The sequence below is a fragment of the Oratosquilla oratoria genome, chromosome 43, assembly GCF_046742065.1.
Source record: "Oratosquilla oratoria isolate Oo_2021 chromosome 43, ASM4674206v1, whole genome shotgun sequence".
Taxonomy (NCBI): Eukaryota; Metazoa; Arthropoda; class Malacostraca; order Stomatopoda; family Squillidae; genus Oratosquilla; species Oratosquilla oratoria.
Genome location: NC_134819.1, coordinates 9,803,746 through 9,827,168, shown reverse-complemented (window position 1 = coordinate 9,827,168; position 23,423 = coordinate 9,803,746). Strand labels below are relative to the sequence as shown.

Below are 23,423 nucleotides of genomic sequence, written 5' to 3'. Positions count from 1 at the left end.
TCACCTCCCACAACAAACAATATCAATCATGGTGTCTCAAAGCTTGTGACCATTCACTACCTACCATTTCTTCCTTGAAAAACCCTGTTTCCCTTTTAGCCCTCACCGACTCCCAAATTCCTCTCAGCTTCTCCTGGTGTTCTCTCTTTATTCTACTTGATCAATCTTACTCTCATCACCTCTACCTCCCTCCCCTTTTCTCCTTAACCACTTCCATACGGTGACGCCTACGTAGGCGTCATGAGGAGCAAGTGGGTACGCGATGATGCTGAGGTCGGCGTCTTGATTATATTTATTGTAGTCGTACCTGCATGACCCTCATTCTCTCTAAACTGGCTTCATCATATTTTCTATGGTTATCAAAATTCACGGGGGAAAGAGAACGAGTGATTGAGCAGACTTTATTTTTTATAATGCGATTACTATGACGCAACATCGCATGTCTGGCAGCTAATGCTGCCAGACGTGTGATGTGCCCCAGTGTGAAGAGGTTAAATAAACTTCCTCCACTCTCAAGACAATTTCTACTAAAACATTACCTGACACTCCCCAACTATCTCCCCTGAAACTATGTACATCCTGAACTCTCCAAATCCTCCATTTGGGTACCATTACATAATCAATGCCCTAGCAAAATAGTGGTGGTATTGGGGGGAGGAGGAGGAGAAGGAGGAGAAGAAAACATTGGCAACCTATACTGACTATTTGACAGTAAGGCAACTTTTCTTCTAGCTTCGCCATGCAAATATTTCTCATTATCGAGCTTCCCTTCTTTCTTCATAAACCCTAATTGTTCCCATGTATACCAGTAACAACTCTTCCTTCTTATTTTACCTGGCATATCTTTCAAATATTTTACAAATATTCCTTTCTTCACAAATTCAAAGTGTTCCCCCACCCAACTCCGGTTCCCATTTGGAGTTTTGTATTGACTATTTTCACTAGATTCTTTCAATGACTTCCAGCAATTTCATGAAAAAAGTATCTCCACTGTGTGTATACTGTGTATGGTAGGATATGCCTTTTGTTATTTAAAAATTACTAAATAAAACAAATAAATAGAAGAAAAAAAGTTGAGCCTCACAGTACTGATACAGTTGCTTTATCACTTCAGGATCCCTGTGGTGGGGGAAAAGGGATCACATGAAGAATTGTCACTCCAATCTTTGTCAGGGTGACAATTCTTCATGTGTGCCATCCTGTGTTTATGATTCTTCAGTTGTACAAGTTGATAACAATAAGCATAACCATCATTCAACCTAGCCTAACAGCATACTGGGGTGACGATTCTTCATGTGGGCATTCTGGGGTGACAATTCTTTATGTGACCCAAGAATTCTACCTCATTTCCTATTTGCATTGTAATTGGGAAAATTTCAAAGAACAACAGCAAAAGTAACCCCAACATGACAGACAAACCATACAATGAAACAAAAAAAGTGGGCCTACCATCTAAAGAAGACCAGAGAAAGAGATGACCCGATTCTGGTTTTTAGAACCCTAAAAGTTTTAGGCAAATTCAGAGATGTTCTCTGGCAATAGAACCTCAAGATACACAAGTCAGGTGAACAACATAAATGACAATATAAATTAGGAGAAAGTATGATAAATGGTTAGTGCCTTGGGGGATTAAAAAATGTAATGTGAAATAGACATTGGGGGATGGATGAATGAAGGGGCAATTGTGCCAACGGCACTGTATGGGGCAGTGAAGAAGTGTGAGATGAAATGTCCAAGAAATATGATAGAGGTTACAAGGTTGGATACCGTGTGAAATTAGGTGAGAAGGAGAGTGGGGGGTAGAAAAGGATTGAAAGTGTTGGGATGGTTTGGACACATGGAAAGAACAAGTGAAGATTAGGGAAAGAAGTGGAGGAGATAGATGGATGGGGTAAAATGGGCATTGAGCAGGAGGGGGATATCTGTTGAGAAAGGAAGGGAGAAGACAGGGGCACATAGAGAATGGATGTGTATGGATGAAAGTGGGGGACATGGGGATGGAGTGATTATGTGTGAACAATGTTTTGACATGGTCTGAAGGGATTTCTCCCCATCTTCAAAGTTCCTGCAGGAGGGGACAGGGTGATTTACCAATTAAATGAAGCAAGCCTTGCTGTGGATATGCTGCATTGCTTCCGACCCAGGGCAATGGGCAAGAGACATGGATGCACAAGCTATATATACCAAGCTTTGTATATTTTGTACAAACAGTAGGCCCTCATTTTTTTTTTACTTTGGATCTTTTTGGGTTTATAAAACAGGATGGGAGATGGGATTAGGAGTCCTGCTACCTGTAGTCCCAAAGGGGACATTCCTAAAAAAAAATTAAAGGCATAAAGAGGGTCTGGGAGTTATCCAACAAGTACCCTAAGGCTTGGGTCTTTAATGTGCGTGGATGTGGTACAGATGAGAGTAAAGGGGAAGAGATAGGCAGTATGTTTGCAAGAAGATAGACATGCTGGCTTTGTGTGAAACTAAAATGAAAGGGAAGGGCGAGTGTGAGTTTGGGAGTGTAGCTGGGAGGTACTCAGGAGTGAAGAGGAGACGAGGGAGAGAAGGGGTGGCTATACCAGTAAGTGTGTATTGGAGTGGAAGGAGGTTTCATCAAGGTTGATGTAGATGAAGGTGAAGCTGGGAAGGGAGATTTGGGTTTTTGTAAGTGCATATGGGCCTGGTAGTGAGAAGAGTGTAGAGGAAAGGGAGGCTTTTTGGGTAGATATGAGTACATAGAGGGATTAGGGAGAAATGTCAATGTAGTTGTATTGGGACACCTTAATGCTAGGGTAAGAAACCAACCAATAGATGGAGTGATTGGGAAGTATGGAGTTCCAGGTAAAAATTGTAGCGGAGAATTGATGTGGAGATGTGTCTTGAAAGAGATGATGATAGCAAATACAGTGTTTAGGAAGAAAGTCAAGCATAAGTACACATGGGAGAGGATGGTGGATGGAAGGGTGACAGATAGTGTTAATGGACTATATTGGTGACCAGGAGTATGGTAGGAAGAGTTAAGGATGTACATGTTCTAAGGGGAGAGACTGGGGGAATATCAGATCATTTTCTGGTGGAAGGTAAAATGAGAGTGGAGAATAGGTGGAGAAAGAGGAAAAGGGCAGAAGACAGGGGGGTTACTTATAGTGAACTGCTTAAATGAGAAAGAAATGGAGAAAGAGTATAAGAAGAAGCTGAGAGAGGAGTGGGAGGGAGTGATGATAGAGTAGGAGGAATGGGGGTGGTTCAAAGAGGGAGTCATAAGGTGTGCATAGACGGTGTGTAGAACAAGGAGGATGGGAGGAAATAGAAGGAAGAGTAGTGAGTGGTGGGATGAGGAAGTAAAGAAGGGTGTAGAAGAAAAGCAAGCATTTACAGATTGGCTACAAATAAGAATGAGGGAATCATATGAGAGGTACAAAATATAGAGAAGTTAAGCATAAGACAAAGGAAGCAAAGAGGAGAGCAGATGTGAAATGGGTAAGAGTATGACAGAACATTTTGAAAGTAATAAAAAGATGTTCCGGAAAGGAATTAAAAGAGGAAGAGGAGGCGAATCAAGAAGAGAAGAAAAGGTAAAAGGTCCAGATGGAGAGATGATAATGGTAGAGAGGGCAGTGAGAGGAAGGTAGGCAGAGTATTTTAGGGAGTTCCTAAATGTGAAGGAGGATAGGGAGGGAAAGATAGTTGCAGTGGGAAGCACTAAGAAAATGACCGTGATGAGTGAGGAAAATGGAGGAGAAATAGGGAAATATGAATTGAAAGCAGCTATTAAGATGATGAGAGCAGGTAAGGCACTTGGGTTGGATGGATGCCATGCAGAATGTCTGAAGAAAGGAGGTACAGTTATGGTGGACTGGCTGGTGAGGTTATTTAATGTTTGTTTAAGAGAGGGTAGAGTGCTGGTGGACTGGACGAGTGCCTGCATGCTTCTGCTTTACAAGGGAAAGGGGGACAAGTGTGAGTGTAGTACTTTCAGAGGGATCAGCTTGTTGAGTGTAGTTGGGAAGGCTTATGGGGTCTTGATTGAGAGGATTAGGAGAGGAACAGAGGGAGTAATTGGTGAGGAACAGTGTGGATTTAGGACAGGTAGGGGTTGCGTAGATCAGATCTTTGTGGTAAGACATATGTGAGAAAGCTATAGAAAAAGGTAAGGATGTTACTTGAGCTTCTATGGATCTGGAAAAGATTTACAACAGGGTAGATAGGATGGTTCTGTGGGAGGTACTACAGATATATGGGATAGGAGGAAAGCTGTTAAGAGCAATCAAGAGTTTTTACGATAGTAGTAAGGCTTGTGTTAGGATTAGAAATGGAGAGTGAATGGTTTGAGGTAAAGGTGGGATGTGTTATGTCGCCCTGGCTGTTCAATCTATACATGGATGGGGTGGTGCGAGAGGTGAATGCAAGGGTAGTGGGTCAGGGGTTGGTGATGGTTCAAGAAAATGAAGAAAAGTGGGAATAAGCCAGTTGTTTGCTGACGACACTGCGCTTGTAGCAGGATCAGAGGAGGGATTAAGGAAGTTAGTGACAGAGTTTGAGAAGGTGTGTGAAAGAAGGAAGCTGAAGATAAATGTGGGCAAAAGTAAGGTGATGAGATGTACAAGGGGAGAGAGTGACAGCAGCACATCCACAGCAAGGCTGCTTCATTTAATCGGCAACCCACCTCTCTGTCCCCTCATGCAAAAAAGGAGATGGGGAGAAATCCCTTCAAGCTCCATAAAAATATCATTCACACATACCCCTTAACCCCTTCCATCCCCCACCCACTTCCTAACATGCATCACAGCATAATCCATACAGAAACTTCTCCACTCCTATTTTCTCCCTTCCTTAATACCCCTTTTACCCATCTATCCATCTCATCTTTGGTCACCCTCTCATGTTCACTCCCTCCACCTCCGCCTTCCACACCTCTTTACTTTCTTCACTTATTTTTTCATGTGTCTATACAATTCCAATACTCTTACAACCCCATCTCCCAACTCCATTTCCACCCCCCACTCTCCTCCCCACCTCCTCGTTTCTCACACTATCCAGCCTAGTACCCCTACCATACTTCTCAGACATTTCATCTCAAACACATTTAAACTCTTCTTCTCATGTTCCATGTTATCTCAAACTACTTGTCCTGTGATAAACAAATAAACAAAGTTGTCAAAGAATCCTATATCTTGCCAAGATCAATAAAAGTGGCATTTACTTATTTAAAAAAAAAAAAAAAAAAAAAAAAAAAAAAAAAAATTAGTCACACTGATAAGGCCTAGATTAGAATATGCGGCGACATTATGGTCACCCAGTGCCAAAAAAGAATATAAAGAAAATAGAAAGAATCCAGAGAGCAGACACAAAAATGGCTCCTGCACTTTCAAAATTGTCTTATGAGAAGAGACTGGCTAAATTGGAGTTACCGACTCTGGAGCAAAGAAGAGAGAGGGGCGACCTACTGACCATCTATAGAATCATGAAGGGCACAGAAATACTCTATAGAGAGGACTTGTTAACCACTACACTACGGGCCAAAATATCGCGGGCAGCATTAACTGCCAGACGTATGATGTTGCGTCACAATACTCGCATTATAAAAAATAAAGTCACTGCTGTATCGATCGTTCTCTCTTTCACCCATGAATTTTGATAACCATAGAAAATTTGATGAAGCCAGTTTACAGAGTATGGGGGTCACGCAGGTACAACTACAATAAATATAATCAAGACGCAGACATCGGCATCCTCGCATACTCACTTGCTCCTCATGACGCCTACGTAGGCGTCACCATATGAAAGGGGTTAAACTGGGACAAGAGAAACACAAGGACATGGGAAGAAACTCAAAAAACGTAGTTATAGAAGAGATCTGAAGAACAATTTTCCACAGAGAGGTGGACACTTGGAACAAACTGGATGAAAAAATTGTCTGTGTACAAACCATTCATGAATTTAAGAGCAAACTAGACACTGCGAGATACAAAGGTGGAACACCACGAGCATAGCTCCCCTTCCTGTAAAATACAACTAGGTAAATACAATCTCCTCTTGGCATCCATTCCCAAATGTCTTTTCTTATTACACTCATTGATCCCCCAAGGCATTTACTTGCTTCTCTCAATCTACATTCTACCTCCACTCCTCCCTTTACTGCCACATTCACCTCAAAGTATCTAAAGCTATCCACTTCCTCCAGTCTCTCTCCTATAATACTCGCTTCCAATTTGCTGCCATCCTCTCTCCTTGTACATCTTGCTTTTACCCACATTTATCTTCAACTCCCTTTCACACACACCTTCCCAAACTTCATCATTAACTTTCATAATCCCTCCTCTGATCCTGCTACAAGCAGTGTCATCAGCAAACAACTTCTGGCTTATTTCAAATTCTTCATTTTCTTTAACCCCTTCCATACAATGACTCCTACGTAGGCATCATGAGGCACAAGTGGGTACATGAGGATGCCAGTGTTGGTGTTTTCATATTCATTTTGTAGTTATAGCTGAGTGACACCCATATTCAGTAAACTGGCTTGATCATATTTTCTGTGATTATTAATATTCAGAGTGAAAGAATAAGTGATACAGTTGTAACTATATTTTCTAACATGAGTATTGCAATGCATCATCAAATCATTGCACATTAGGCAGCTGATGCTACCCATAAGAATTTTACCTACATTGAAGAGGTTAACTATCTCCAATCCTGGTCCCAACTTTGCATTTACCTACCACATCACCCCTTCCATGTTTAAATTGAACAGCCATGGCAAAATGACATCCCTGGCAAAGTCTCACCTTTACTTCATACCACTCACTGTCCATTTCAAATTCTAACACAAGCTCTACTACTCTTATTAGAAATATCATTTGTCTTTATTTAGTCAGGAACATTAGCAAAAATACTCAAATTTTGTGATGATTATAAAGATACTTCGCAATGCTTAAAGCCTTCTCTAAACAAATGAAGTAGAATAAGATCACGTATCTATAACTTATATTGATATTGTGTGCTATATATAATGGAAAAAATCAACCATTTAAATGGGAGTTAGATATATTTTTGATAAACAAAAAAGTAGGAATTTTTCCCACTAGGTGAGGAAAACTGGGTCACCCACTTTTTTGTCAACCCTGACCCATACACCACCATTTCCTCCCATTTACCTTAGTTCCTCTTGGATGATGGGTCATTCCTGTATCTCAACCACTTTCCTGAGTCAGCAAGCATTCCAGTATTCATAATTTAGTTAAAATTTCACCCACCCCAATCACAGGATCAGAAACCCTGTCTTACAATTCCACATGTTAACTTGATACTGACCTACTATAAATAATTTGTTTTCAGATATACTCAACACTGGCTGGAGATTGTCGGAAAAAAATTATTGAGCAAAAACATTAAAATCAAACAAATCTGACATTCTGTGGCATAAATTACCCTAATCAATCTATTCCCAACCCATGTCATGTTGAAAAGTTCACAAACAAGTCTTGTTTATTTCTAAAGGGCAACATTTTTCTAAGAAATTCTAAAAACAATATCACTACAAGTAGATTATAACTGTGACAAAGGGCAGCACACATACATCAAGTGGACACATGAAATTTGTATCATGAATACCATGAAGCTTCAGAATAACTTCCTTCAAGACCAATCAGTGAAGTTCCCATTAACATTATTAGTTCTGCTCATACTTCTAATTAAGAAATTGTGCAAATCATACTCAAACTTGAAACCTTGCTACTGGAGATCAAACAATTTCAACAATATGGCAAAACTGGTTAAAAAGATTGCAAACAGCAAAACCTATCTATGAAATTAAGGTTGCCAGACAAGTGAGACCCAACCCAAAGGGCTCCTATCATCTCTACAGAACAAAAAATAAGGAAAGGATAGGCCCAATTCAAAATGACTAAAATGTCATGATAGAATCAAAGGAAAAAATCAGGGAGGCTTTTAACAAATATTTTCTCTCAGTGCTTACTAAGGAGAGGTTAGATAAGGTACCTCACTGCAATCCAATTTTCAGTGGGAATGAAGAAAGTAGACTAATATCAGTATTAGTAAGGTTAAGTAGTCAAGCAGATTGAAAGGCTTGAAGCTACAAAATCCCTGGGTACAGGGTGCTTAAGAGAGTAAATTTGAAATCTGCAACAAATTAATAGAAATATTTAACAAGTCTGTAGATTGGGTTTGTGCCTATTGCTTGGAGGCAGGAAAATTTTCCAGTTTTCAAAAAGGGAGATGAATAGTCTATATGCAACTACATTGGACACCAAATTAGGTCAGGAGACGACATTGAGATTCTGCAGGATGATCTTTAACTGTTCATGTGGTTGGTAAAATGGGAAATGGTCCTCAATATATCAAAGTGCAGCATGTTAAATATAGCCTACACAACCCCAAAAATATATATAACTTAGATAACATGTTTTTAGAAAAAAACTGAGTACAAGATCGACTTGGGAGTTCTAGCGAATCCTGACCTTAAATCCAGGAAACAATGTATTAGTGCCTGGAATAAAGCTAACTGAACATTTGGTTTCATTGCAAAGACAATTTTGAATAGGAGTGCTGAGGTAATTATCAAACTATCTAGTGTTGGTTAGACACATCCTTGACTACGCGGTATAGTTTTGGTCTTCCTATTAGGGAATGCACATCAATTCACTAGAGTCAGTGCAGAGGACCAAAAAGATACATGGGCTCAAATTTACCTTACGAAGAGAGGCTTAGGCACCTTAACCTAATCTCTGGAAAGATGCTGAGTGCAGGGTGATGTAATACGTGTTTAAGGGGATCAAAGGCTATAACAAGGGTGACACAAACAAGGTCATCATATAAAGACAATAGGGCAGGGCTCACAATAATGGATTTAAATTGGATAAATTTAGATTTAAGGAAATAGGCAAGAATTGATTTACTAATAGGGTGGTCAACAAATGGAAGAGACTTAGTACCATGTAGCGAGCACTGAAACTATCAGTTGTTTTAAAAAATGGTTAGACAAATTTATGGATGGGGATGACAGGTGGTAATGGACATGGAACTTCCTAGTGTAGGCCTCACGGTCTCTTGCAATCTCCTTCATTCTTATGTTCTAGGTGCACATTTGCTGGCCCCATTTAACGGTATCTGGTCGTTTTGGTACATGGTGAGTTCACTACCAACCATTTCGCTACATTGTTCCAGTTGTTTTGCTACAATGTTCAGACCATTTTGCTACACTTTTTTAGCATTCGTGATCTGAATGTGATAAAAAATACAATGTATGCAGGTTTATAAAGAAACTTTGTAGACGACAGAAGAAAAATATGCCCAATGGGGCAATTTAGTAAGATAATTTTTTTTTTATCAGGCCTTGTTTTATGCAATCATTCATTTCACTACATTTTCTTTTTTTAGCAATTGAGATCCGAATATGATAAAACAATATGAAGTGTGCAGGTTTTTAAAGTAAATTTGTAGGTGATAAGAAAAATTTGCCTAATGAGGTCATTTGGCGAGATAAAATTGTTTTTATTGGGCCTTGTTTTATGCAATTGTCAGGTAGATAATTATAAAACAGTGACTTATGCACATTATCAGAGCTGGGCGCATTACTTGGTACATTCCGCCAGTGTAGTATGTGGCCTACGAAATTTTTCTTTGGTATAGTATGTGGCCAACCGGACTTCTATTTCGATATGAACCATTGAAAATCCATTAACTTGGTACATGATATGTCCATCCAAACCAGAGCATATGTCTTTTCTTTGCAATAAAGTTAATTTGTACCCACCGGTAAAACCTGACCCTAAACTGGTCGAATATGAGCTAGACACCGTTGGCATTCTGAGCATTCTATGATCATTTCCTGGCCATGTTGGTACTAGGTCTCGTACTTTACCATAACAATATGTTCATTTCGAATAAAAGAAAAATTAATTAAAAATTAAGAATTATCCCTCCCAGTATTAAATTACTTTAGGTCCCCCAAATTCCAACTGAATTAAAGATTAGAAAATTTCATTTTCGAATGCCCGTTCATTTCACACACATGACATATAAAGTAGAATGTCATGTGCATAAGTCACCTATAATCATCTGCCAGATAATGTGCCTGAGAATTGCATAAAACAAGGCCCGATAAAAACCATTTTATCTACCACCAAATCGCCTCATTAGACAAATTTTTCTTCTGTCACCTGCACATCTCGTATTTTTTTATATTTGGATCTCATACATACATACATATACCAAGGCTTTTTCCCCCTTACTAGGGAGGTAGCCAAAAAGAAAAAGGCATAAAATCATTCCCACCCATTCCATCCCTGAAAACACTCCACACCCCTCCACCCTCACTCCCATCTTAGCACCTCCTAGATGACGGGTCATCCCTGCACCTTGTCCACTGCCCTGGGTCAGAAGCAGTGTCGCAAGACACAGCACATCCACAGCAAGGCCGCTTCATTAAATCGGCGACCCCCCCTATAAAGGAGAGGACAGGGAGAAATCCCTTTGGGCTGCGTCAAAATTTTACTCACACACACTACCTCACCCCCCCATCTGTTCCACCTCATGCATCACAACATCTTCCATATACAACCATTCTCCATTCACCCCTGTCTTCTGTCCTCTCCCATCCTTCCTCAACAGACATTCCCCTCTTCCCCAAAGCCCCCTTCACCCTATCCATCCATCTCATCCTAGGACGTCCCCTCATGTTCACTCCCTCCACATCTGCCTTCCATACCTACTTTACTAGTCTTTCTTCACTCTTTCTTTCCATGTGTCCAAACCATCCTAATACTCTTTCATCAACCCTATCTCCCAACTCCCTTTCCACCCCTGTTCTCCTCCTCACCTCCTCATTTCTCACTCTATCTAGCCTAGTAACCCCCATCATACTTCTCAGACACTTCATCTCAAACACATTCAAGCTCCTTCTCTCTTCCTCTCTTATGTTCCATGTTTCCGCCCCATACAGTGCTGTTGGCACAATCACTCCTTCATATAGTCTCCTCTTAGCATCCATTCCCAAATTTCTATTCCTCATTACACTTTTTAATCCACCAAGGCATTTACTCGCTTCTCTCAATCTACATTCTACCTCCACCATTTCCTGCCACATTTGCACCCAAGTATCTAAAACTATCCACTTCTTCCAGTCGCTCTCCCTTAATGCTCACTTCCAGATTACTGCCACTTTCACCCCTTGTACATCTCATCACCTTACTTTTACCCACATTTATCTTTAGCTTTCTTCTATCACATACTCTCCCAAACTCTGTCACCAGCTTTCTCAATCCCTCCTCCAATCTTGCCACAAGCGCAGTGTCATCCGCAAACAACAGCTGGCTCACCTCCCACTTTTCTCCATTTTCTTTAACCATCTCCAATCCCTGACCCACTACCCTTGCATTTAACTCTTGCACCACCCCATCCATGTATAAGTTGAACAGCCAGGGTGACATAACGCATCCTTGACGAAGTCCTACCTTTACCTTAAACCACTCACTCTCTCCATTTCTAATCCTGACACAAGCTCTACTACTCTCATAAAAACTCTTGACAGCTCCTAGAAGCTTTCCTCCTATCCCGTATATCCGCATAACCTCCCACAGTGCCTTTCTGTCTACCCTGTCGTAAGACTTTTCCAGATCCATAAAGGCCCAAAAAACATCCTTCCACTTTCCTATAGCTTTCTCACATATCTGTATTACCACAAAAATCTGATCTACACAACCTCTACCTGTCCTAAATCCACACTGTTCCTCACCAATTACTCCCTCTGTTCCTCTCCTAATCCTCTCAATTAAGATCCTCCCATAAGCCTTCCCAACTACACTTAACAAGCTAATCCCTCTGAAACTACTACATTCACACTTGTCCCCCTTTCCCTTGTAAAGTGGAACTATACAGGCACTCCTCCAGTCCTCCGGCACTCTACCTTCTCTCCAGCAAACATTAAATAACCTCACCAGCCAGTCCACCATCACTGTACCTCCTTTTTTAAGACATTCTGCATGGCATCCATCCAGACCAGGTGCCTTACCTGCTTTCATCATCTTAACTGCTGCCTTCACTTCATCCTTCCTTATTTCTCTTCCATTTTCCTCACTCATCACTCTCATTTTCTTAGCATTTCCCACTGCAGCTATCTTTCCCTCCCTATCCTCCTTCACATTTAGCAACTCCCTAAAATATTCTGCCCATCTTCCCCTTACTGCCTTCTCCTCCATTATCATCTCTCCATCTGCACCTTTTACCTTTTCTTCTCTACTTGATTCGCCTCCTCTTCCTCTCTTAATTTCTTTCCAAAACATCTTTTTATTACTTTCAAAATTTTCTGTCATACTCTTACCCCATGTTACATCTGCTCTCCTCTTTTCCTCCTTTACCTTTTTCTTTACTTCTCTTTTCTTTTCTTTGTACGTCTCATATGACTCCCTAGTCCTATTTTGTAACCAATCTGTGTAAGCTCGCTTCTCTTCTACAACCTTCTCCATTTCCTCATCCCACCATTCACTACCCTTCCTTCTATTTCCTCCTGTCCTTCTTGTTCCACACACCATCTTTGCACACTTTGTGACTCCCTCCTTGAACCATCCCCATTCCTCCTCCACACCTACCTCTACTCTATCCTTCACTCCCTCCCACTCCTCCTTCAGCTTCTTCTTGTATTCCTTCTCCTTTTCCTCTTCATTTAAAGAGTTCACTCTAAGCACCTCCCTACCTTTTGTCCCTTTCCTCTTTCTCCATCTATCCTCCACTCTCAACTTACCTTCCACCAGAAAATGATCTGATATTCCCCCACCCTCTCCCCTTAGCACATGTACATCCTTAACTCTTCCTATCATAATCCTATTTACCACTACATAGTCCATTAAAGCTCTACCACCCTTCCATCCACCACCCTCTCCCATGTGTACTTATGCTTGACTTTCTTCCGAAACACTGTATTTGCTATCATCAACTCTCTTTCTAGACACATTTCCACCATCAACTCTCCACTACAATTTTTTCCTGGAACTCCACATTTCCCAACCACTCCATCAATTGGATCCTTTCCTATCCTAGCATTAAGGTCTCCCAGTACTATTACATTTACACTTCTCCCTAAACCCTCTATGCACTCATTTAAATCTATCCAAAAGGCCTCCCTTCCTTCTACACTCTTCTCACTGCCAGGCCCATATGCACTTACAAAATCCCATATCTCCTTTCCCAGTTTCACCTTCATCGATATTATCCTTGAGGAAACCTCCTTCCACTCCACTACACGTTTACCTATTTCTTCACTTACTAGTATAGCCACCCCTTCCCTCCCTTGCCCTCTCTTCACTCCTGATGACCTCCCACTTACACTCCCAAACTTATAATCGCCTTCCCTTTCAGCTTAGTTTCACTCAAAGCCAACACATCCATCTTTCTTCTCACAAACATACTATCTCTTCCCTTTTACTCTCATCTGTACCACATCCATGCACATTAAAAGACCCAAACCTTAGGGTGCTGGTCCGAGAACTTCCAGACCCTCTTATGCCTTTGCTTTTACTTTTACGAATGTGCCCTGTGGGGCTACAAGGAGAAGGATGCCTAGTCCCAATCCCCGTCCCTTTATCTCATCTCTTACGATCCAAGTGCAAATACTTGGTGGCAGTATTCTTTTCCCCCACCACAGGGAATATATGGATCTCAAATGGAGGAATAAAAAAAAAAGAATAATTGTAGAGAAATGACCAACTACATAAAAAAGGCACAATATAAACGTCCAAAACAATGTAGCAAAATGACCGAACAATACTGCAAAATGGTTGGTATAGAACTGGCCAAACACCCTGTAACCCCATCAACCACTTTAGTATGATGATGCCTACATAGGCATCAGGGAGTACGAGTGAGTACACAAGGATGCTGTATTGGGATGGTTTGGACTCATGGAAGGAATGAGTGAAGAAAGATCAGTAAGAGGTGTGGAAGGCAAAGGTGGAAGGAGTGAACACAAGGGGGCAATTGAAGACGAGATGGATGGATGGGGTAAAAGGGGCACTGAGAGAGGGGAATGTCTGTTGAGGAAGGACAGGAGAGGACAGAAGATAGGGGTGAACTGAGAATGGTTGTGTATGGATGATGCTGTGGTTCATGCAGGGGAGTGGGCGGAGGATGGAGGGTGAGGGAGTAGTGAAAAATAAATTGACACAGCCTAAAGGGATTTCTCCCTGTCTTCTCCATTTCTGCAAGAGAGGGGGGGTCACCAATTTAACCCGTAAAGTCTGATAAGCCACCGGAGTGGCTTTACTGGGGAAGACCGATAAGCCACCGGAGTGACACGATGTTCACGGACGTACCACAAATGCGCTGTCATTGATATCCCTGTGAAAATTGGTAGTGTTGCAGACCTATCCCTCCCCCCTACCCCTGGCTCTGTAGCCTGCCACTCAGGCAAGCACAGTCAGTGTGAGCCTCGCTTTCGAAGGGTACATTACGCAACCTATTGCGCTCCAAAAAAAGCGTTAAAAGTGCTGTCTAACCATATCCGCTGACCTTATTATTGCTTATAATGGCTCCCCCAACTAAAAGGAGGCTTATGTATAGCAGTGAGAGTGAGGAGGAGGTCTACACTCTCATTTCACTCACCTTTTTATATAAAGTGATATCGAGAGCTATGAAATAAGCCATTGTAAATATAATACAACACTATATAAAATAATGAAAAAGAAAGAAAATGTCATAACAATGACAAATAATAATACAGTAGACCCTCGTTTTACGCGGATTTTTTATGCGCGGTTTTGAATTTACGCGGATTTTTGGGTTTTTTGGTTTTTGTATATATATATATATATATATATATATATATATATATATATATATATATATATATATATATATATATATATATATATATATGAGACTGACACATCCATGGTGAGGGCAATTGCGGCGCAGAATGGCATCGACAGTGTTATGGCGCCCTACAAAGCCGTTTTGCAGGATATGAAAAAGCGCCGAGTACAATTGCCCATCACCATGTTTTTACAGAAACGTGGTGGTCCAGCTAATTCTGATGCCGAGTCCGACTAGACTGCTACCTAGACTACTACCCCTTCTACATATATTCATTTCATGCACTGTTTTTTCTTGTTCTTTTGTTTGTATTGTATTGTTTTCCTATTTTTCTATTGTATTATTTTGTTCAATATGGCAATTCATTGTGGAAATAAAATTATTAGGGTTCTAATGATTGTTTTGGTATATCTCCTTCAGTGGCGGAATTTTACGCGGATTTTCGTTTTACGTGGGGGTTTCCGGTCCCTAACCCCCGCGTAAAACGAGGGTCTACTGTACATACATATACCAAGGCTTTTTCCCCCTTTCAAGGGAGGTAGCCAAAAAGGGAAAGGCATAAAAACACTCCCACCACCAACAAAAAACAAATAATAATAATAAGTTTAGGAAAGACCGCTAATAGTGATATTGAGAGCTGTGAAATAAAGCATTATAAATATAATAAAACACCGTATAAAATAATGAAAAAGAAAGAAAATGTCATTACAATAATAAATAATAATAATGTGGCAAAAGAGCATGAATGAATGTTGCATAGTGTGCCTGAATGGTTGGTATGGACGTGACGTGATTTGTAACGCTCGAGTGATGCGTGAGTCAAAGCGAAAGCAATGGGTAGCAAGGGTATGCGTGGGGGGACGCTAGGGGGGGGAGGTCCCAGCGTCACCCGCCATACCTTGCATAGCAGCAGAGTAAGCCTAGTACTGGTGCTGAACACACATGTAAAATCCTCATATTCGTTAGAATAAAGTAAAGAAAGTGACACTCCTGCCTTTCTTGACCCGGACAATTGTAGGCGTGAGCTTCTGTCTTTCACTCATAACACCATGATCACGCCCATGTGCAATGGAAAAAGGTGAGTGAAATGAGACGAGAGAGAGAGTGAATCTGTAACAATAATGTTACGTTATTCACTCTCTTTCACTTCACTCACCTTTTTCCTTCACGTGGGCATAATCATTTATGTCACGAGTGATGAACAGAAGCTCACGCATACAATTGTCTGGGTCAGGGAAAGGCAGGAGTGTCACTTTCTTCATTTTATTCTGGCTAACGAATATGAGGATTTTACACGTGTGTTCAACACCGGTTCTAGGCTTACTCTGCTGCTATGCGAGGTATGGTGGGCGACGCTGGGACCCCCCCCCCTGGCGTCCCCCCACGCATACCCTCGCTCCCCATTGCTTTCGCTTCGACTCAAGCATCACTCACACATTACAAATCACGTCATGTCCATACCAACCATCCAGGCACACTATGCAACATTCATTCATGCTCTTTTGCCACAATAATAATAATAAGTTTAGGAAAGACCGATAAGCGTAGTTTTAGTATTGTGCGTAAGTGATGCGTATGTGCGTATATTCAATATTATGGTGTTTCCTACTGCTTCCTGCATTATTGTATGATAAGATTGAAGTATTTATAAGCTATACAAAGCGTTTCCACTGTCATAATCATAATACAGTGCCAATAACTTATAATACTAAATGAACTCGCATACCCGATGCCAAAAACATATCCCCCCACGTCCCGTCCTCCCTCTCCTTCCCTCCACTGCGATTGTCGGCGAACGCCACATTTATAACTTCGAAGAATTATTGTGGCCAAACCAAGGTGAGTAGGACCTTACTATTTTATGGGGACCTGCGGGTGGGTAGTATAAGGCATTTAAGCAAAACCGGTAAGATTGACCAGGATGGCCAGATATTCAGTTTTAAAAGGGGTCTTTTGAGACCTAATTGCATACAGGACAGGTTAATGAAGCTGCCTTGCTGTGGATGTGCTGTGTCTTGCAACACTGCTTCAGACCCAGGGCAGTGGGCAAGATCCAGGGATGTCACATCATCCAGAGCCAAGAAAAGAGGGAGGGAAGGGGGTGGATAAGTGTGGATTATGTGGGGATGGAATGGGTGGGAGTTGTTATGCCTTTGTTTTTGACTACCTCCCTTGTAAGGGAGGAAGAAAGGGATCTGGGGGTCATGGTGGATCAGCGGCTGCAATTCTCAAGCCATATTCAAGCACAGGTCAGCAAGGCCAAAAGAGTGCTTGGAGCAATCAAAGACTTTTACGGCCATGGACAAAACTGCCTTCCTCCACCTGTACGTAAGCCTAGTTCACCCTCACCTGGAGTATGCCTCGGTAATTCAGTCCCCAAAGCTGAAAAGAGACAAGGATGCACTTGAAAGAGTACAGAGACAGGCAACAAGATTGGTTACAGGACTGTCTCACTTATCCTACTCAGAGCGACTTGCTAGTACTCAACTCCCAACACTCAAGTTTAGAAGGCATAGAGCAGACCTTATACAAGCTTTCAAGATTATGAAGAACATTGATCAGGTAGACTACAGGAGGGAATGCAACAGCTATGGAAGAGCGATGTTCAAGCCAACACTTACCGGTAGTACAGCAACCAGAGGTCACAACTTAAAGCTACAATTACAACACCAAACTAGCAACAGAAAAACCTTCCTACCAGCAAGAATTACAGAACCATGGAACAAGCTGAGCCAAGAAAACATTAGTGTAAAAACCGTAGAATCTTTTAAAAGTAAAATAGCAAAAGAATTGTCTACTAGGGAACACCTCTACAAGTACAACTTTTCCTGCCGACTTCTTGATGCTTAGGGGCTGCAACCTGCACACTAGCATCACTACAGTGTCCAACCTTGGTATGTGGTCTTTACCCTTTGGGGTACCTAATGGCCAATAATAAAAGTAATTACTTAAGGTAATTACTATGTATGGAATGGTTAGGTTAGGTCAGGTTATACAAGGTATTGGGGTATTTGTGAAAATTCCTTTCTCCTGATCACAGCAATTTGTACGTTTTTTTTTTTAGCATATTACAATTCCAACAACTTTTGACTCACAGTAGATACCCTGGATGAGGCATTTATCTAACCTGTACATCCAGCTCAAAACTCTCTGCTACTTTTGTGACAGCAATAAAGTGCTTCCCGCAAATTAATATTAAGGGATATTGAAAAAAATCATTCCTACAACCTTCCAGCTACCTGCCTGGGAAATGCCATTTCTAATGTAAGCATGCATTGGGCCATCTAAGAGTCTGTTTAGGAAATAACCCTGAATATGTAGGCTAGCTTAGGTAGGGTCAAATTTCCTTGAATAAAATTAATCTCTCTAATATGAGAAATTCTAGCATGCAGCATTGGATGCCTAATGTAAAAGGATTCAATGATGCACCACAATACTTGTGTTATAAGAGTCACTACTGATTTAATCATTCTTTCACTGAGTAATAATAAAGGGTCACCTGAGGAATTGTCATCCCAGAACATCCACCTGAAGAATCATCACCCCAGGACAGCCCACCTGAAGAACAGTCACCCCAACCAACAATACCTGAAGAATCATCACCCCAGGACAGCCCACCTGAAGAACAGTCACCCCAATCAACAATACCTGAAGAACAGTCACCCCAACCAACAATACCTGAAGAACAGTCACCCCCAACCAACAATACCTGAAGAATCACCATCTCAGTTGAGTTAGGTTAAGCTTGGTCATGTTAGGTTTGGTTTAGTTAAGTTAGGCTCTTAGGTTAGGTTAGGAATAGTCACCCCAGGATAGCCCACCTGAAGAATTATCACCCAGCTGAAGTTTGGGGAGACAATTCTTCAGCTGGTCCATAATAAACACAGAAAACACAATTAAGCCAGTTCTCAGAATTCGGGGGTCACCCAACTACATCTACAAAATATAATCAAAACACCAACATGGCCATCCTTGTATACCCACTCATGCCTCATGACGCCTACGTAAGTGATCATATGGAAAAGGTTAGGAATGGGGAGAGAAAAAAAAAGTTGAGCACACCTACATGATATAGAAATAGAAAATTAATGATCTATTTTGTAAATTATAATATATACATACACCAAGGCTTTTTCCCCCTTACAAGGGAGGTAACCAAAAAGAAAAAGGCATAAAATCATTCCCACCCATTCCATCCCTAAATACACTCCACTCCCCTCCACCCTCCCTCCCATCTTAGCACCTCCTGGATGATGGGTCATCCCTGCACCTTGTCCACTGCCCTGGGTCAGAGACAGTGTCGCAAGGCACTTATTATCAAATTATAATAGATCAACGTAATATGCTATTTTCTTGGCGGAAATAAATATGGTACCAAAAAAGTTGCTAAAACATATTTTTAACAAAGTCACAACAGTCAAATGATACGCCATGTTTGTTTTCATAGGTGCTGAGTTCGAAGAAATGAAAGGATGATAAATTAGTCTATTCTAACCTAACCTATGTAACCTAAAATTTAGAAATTCGAAAGACCCTCCAGGTCGTCGTCACGGACACTGACGGCCTGGGCCCGTATACACAAAACTTGTTAGCACTAACAAATAGCTGTTAAGGGTAACAAATTCCTGTTAAGGCTAACATTTAGCTGTTAAGCACTAACACTGGATACAGAAAACTTGTTAGGCCTTAAAAGTACTGTTTAGGTAAAAGTGCTGTGGAGGACTATTAAGCTCTTAGCAAATTCCTGTCAGTAGAGAAGATGGCGGAGCAACAACAACAACCACAAAGACGACAGCGAGTATATCGACAGCTACGGGACATATTTAACGAGTACAATGACGACGAACTCATCAAACGCTTCAGGATGAACCGTGCTGGTATAATAACTGGCTGATTTAGTGAAGGACAAACTTCAATTCCGAACAGAATGGAATCGACCACTGAGTCCTCAGAAAATGTGGCAATTACCCTAAGATATTTGGCCTCAGGTAAAATGCAGCAGTGCAGCAGTGACGACTTTGGGACCTCGCAAGCAACAATCAGCCGTGTCATTACTCAGACAATTGATGCATTGTCAGAACCAGATATTGTAACTCAATTTGTAAAATTCCCATTGACTTGCCAAGAAGTGCAAGTGAAACAAGCAGAGTTCATGGAAGACTATAGGTTTCCTGGTGTTGTGGGTACTATAGATGGCACATACATTATTACTGTGGCTCCCAGTGTCGATGCACATTTATATGTAAATAGAAAACAATACCACAGCATCAACATGCAAGTCGTATTCGATGCCAAGTATAGGATGCTTGATGCTTTGGCAAGGTGGCCTGGCTCAGTACATGATGCCAGGATATTGGACGAGTCTGGCTTGAAGGCACTTTTTGAACAAAATTATGTCCCAGCTGGATGCTACCTTCTAGGAGACAGTAGCTATCCTTGCAATGAGTGGTTGCTGACGCCTTATCTAAACCCCCATTTATAATTATTTATTTCTCCATAATCACGTTGACCAAGAGGAGTGTTTCCTCTTGTGACCAGTTTGGCTTCCTTTTATTTTTCTGTGGTTCTTCTGCCATGTCTATATCCTCTAAAGTAATTGTTGAGTCTTCTGTAGGAAGATTTGTCTGTGGCGCGGCCGCCTGTACAATGCGCCTTCATTCAAAAATATCTGTCGTTGGTTAATAAGTACTCCTAAAAAAAACATACATATGATATTTATGTGCTATCATGATACTCTATTAATAAATTTTGAGCAACTGCATTAATAACACTGTTTTATGTGTGCAATTTTTAATAATATGTCCATTTACATGTTCATAAGCTGCTAACTTCAGCATTGTTTAGCGAGACTTGACAAACAACTGTTTACTAGCTAACATTTGTTAGTTAAGCATTGGTGCATAACTTTTAGTGATTTTCTGTTAGCTAGCAGATATTGTTAAGGCTAACAAAATAGTTTTGTGTATACGGCCCCTGATTATTACTATACCTCAGGCAATTAACAGACGATGGCAGAACCCCATGTTCTCTCAAAGCCCAAGGAAACCCTATTGTCTTTGTTACAGCGCTTATTAACATCACCTGGAGTTGGAGAGCACCCGGTCCACAATGTAAAAGCCATCGTCTGATAGTGATTGGAATCACACATTACGTTCATGTATTATAATTTACAAAATTAATATTTAATTTCCTAATGCTATATCATGTAGGTGTGCAAAACTAAAATAATACCCAGTATTTTCTAGTATCAATGTAATACAGAAAGTTGCTAAAATCTATAAACAAAGTTGCGTAGACCCCTTTTGACGCCATCTTTTTTTTATGAATTCGGAGGTCAGAAACGACAACAGCCTGATGACCTCTAGAATTACAGGCACCACATTACTAAAAGCAGATTAGGTTAGGTTACATGGGCAGGTTTGGGTGGGTGGGTAGGTAGGTTACATCAGAATATACAAATTTAGCATACTTTAATTTCTTCGACCTCTGCCTCTACCAAAACAACCATAGTACCTCAAGTAGTCAAAGTGGCTACATTCATTTATAAATAGCTTTCAGCAACTTTACTATTGATTTATGTCAAGAATAACGTATATTACGTTGATGTATTATAATTCACAAAATTATTCAATTTTTTATTACTATATTACATAAGTGTGCACTTCTATGAGTGCTGAAACTATCAGTTGTTTTAAGAAATGGTTAGACTACTTTTTGGATGGGGATGACAGGTGGTGATGGATATGGAGCTGCCTAGTCACCTAGTGTATGCCTTATGGTCTCTTGCATTCTCCTTCATTCTTCTGTTCAAAAAATTTACCATAAAGACCAAATCATGTTACTTTGCATGTGTAACAGGTAAGACTGAAAATATTTCCATGTACATACATACACATACCAAGGCTTTTTCCCCCTTACAAGGGAAGTAGCCAAAAAGGAAAAGGCATAAAATCATTCCCACCCATTCCATCCCTGAATACACTCCACACCCCTCCACCCTCCCTCTTATCTTAGCACCTCCTGGATGACGGGTCATCCCTGCACCTTGTCCACTTCCCTGGGTCAGAAGCAGTGTCGCAAGACACAGCACATCCACAGCAAGGCCGCTTCATTAAATCGGCAACCCCCCTCTCCGTCCCCCCATGCATAAAAGAAGACGGGGAGAATTCCCTTCAGGCTACGTCAAATTTTGCTCACACATACTACCTCACCCCCCATCCCCCTGCCCATTGCACCCCATGCATCACATCATCATCCATATACAACCATGTAAATCAATATAAATATACTAACAACTTAAGGACATGACTTTAGCTGCACAGTACCCTCTTGGCGATCACACTACTTAGCGACAACTAGCAAGAACCAGCAACAACTAACAAGAACTACCATCAACTGCATTAATTAAACCGACAACCAATATTTTTGGGCATAAAATGGATCTTGCAATGATTTATAATGTAATCGAACCTAATTTGATGCGATATACAGGACCTAAATTTAATTTATTTGCCAATGAATTAGCGTCAACTAATCTCAGTTGACGCTGGGGGTCTCACTAATCGCCGACCAAACCCAAACAATGACGGTTTTTGCTCAAATGCACAATTTTATATAAAAATAAATTAGCTTATGGTTGCATTATTTGACCTATTTTCTTTAGAATGTATGATTTCCATGTAATTTGGTTAAAGAAAAGTTACGTTTTTATCCTCTGCAAAATTACCAGCCACAGCTACGAATACCATCCGATTCACAAATAACCGACCAAACCTGAACAAGGACGATTTTTGCTGAAATGCACGATTTTACATAAAAGATTAGCATATGGTTGTATTATTTGATCTATTTTCTTTAAAATGTGCGATTTCCATGTAATATGATCAAAGAGAAGTTGTTTTTATCCTCTGCAAAATTACCATAACTTCTCTTTAATCAAATTACATGAAAATCACACATTTTAAAGAAAATAGTTCAAATAATTCAACCATATACAGTCTATTACACTAATAACACAATAGAAACTTAATAGAGTGAAGTTTGATCCATACCACCAGTGATCATAGATGGCGGGCTGGACGGTAATTTTGCAGAGGATAAAAACGTAACTTTTCTTTGGTCAGCACAGGGGTTGGTGTAAGTTACCAACTCGCAATGGTTAGGTGGTTTACATCCTGATGAGGCTCACTTCCTTCTAGAAAAGCCTTTTTAACACGTCATCCGAAACTAATCCTTGAAATAAAGTAAAACATGCAAGACAAGATATACATGCAAAATAATGGATGAAAGCCATTGTGCAGCAAAATTACAAGAGAGAACCTAAGAGAAAATTTATTAATCATATTTATTTTGTTTTTATTTTGTGTTGACACTGAATGCCAATTTATCTTCACTTTTTCTTCAATTCAATAGTTGAGTTGATAGTTATTACTGAATTCTCATCAATTTTCGCAGTACCACTGACAGCGAGATGACACCGAGTTCACATTACCTTTCCACGCTCAACAATCATCAGTTGAGATGACACTAATTACTGAATTCACATCACTTTTCGCAATACACAATGATTTTTGCATCATCAGTTCATCATAAGCTAATAAAAGCTAAAA

The 23,423-nt window shown here is 40.6% G+C and overlaps 1 protein-coding gene across 4 annotated transcripts in view; it reads right to left on the bottom strand.

The window, feature by feature from the left end:
* LOC143022126 (uncharacterized) overlaps positions 1 to 23,423 on the bottom strand; it is a 70,456-nt gene that overhangs the window by 39,895 nt on the left and 7,138 nt on the right. For 2 of the 4 annotated variants that reach the window (XM_076180141.1, XM_076180144.1), the window contains exon 2: positions 17,164 to 17,196. The exons of the other annotated variants lie outside the window; for them this stretch is intronic. In XM_076180141.1, coding sequence (XP_076036256.1) covers positions 17,164 to 17,196 — 33 coding nt within the window. The remainder of the gene's footprint in view (positions 1 to 17,163; positions 17,197 to 23,423) is intronic. 4 annotated transcript variants of the gene reach the window in all.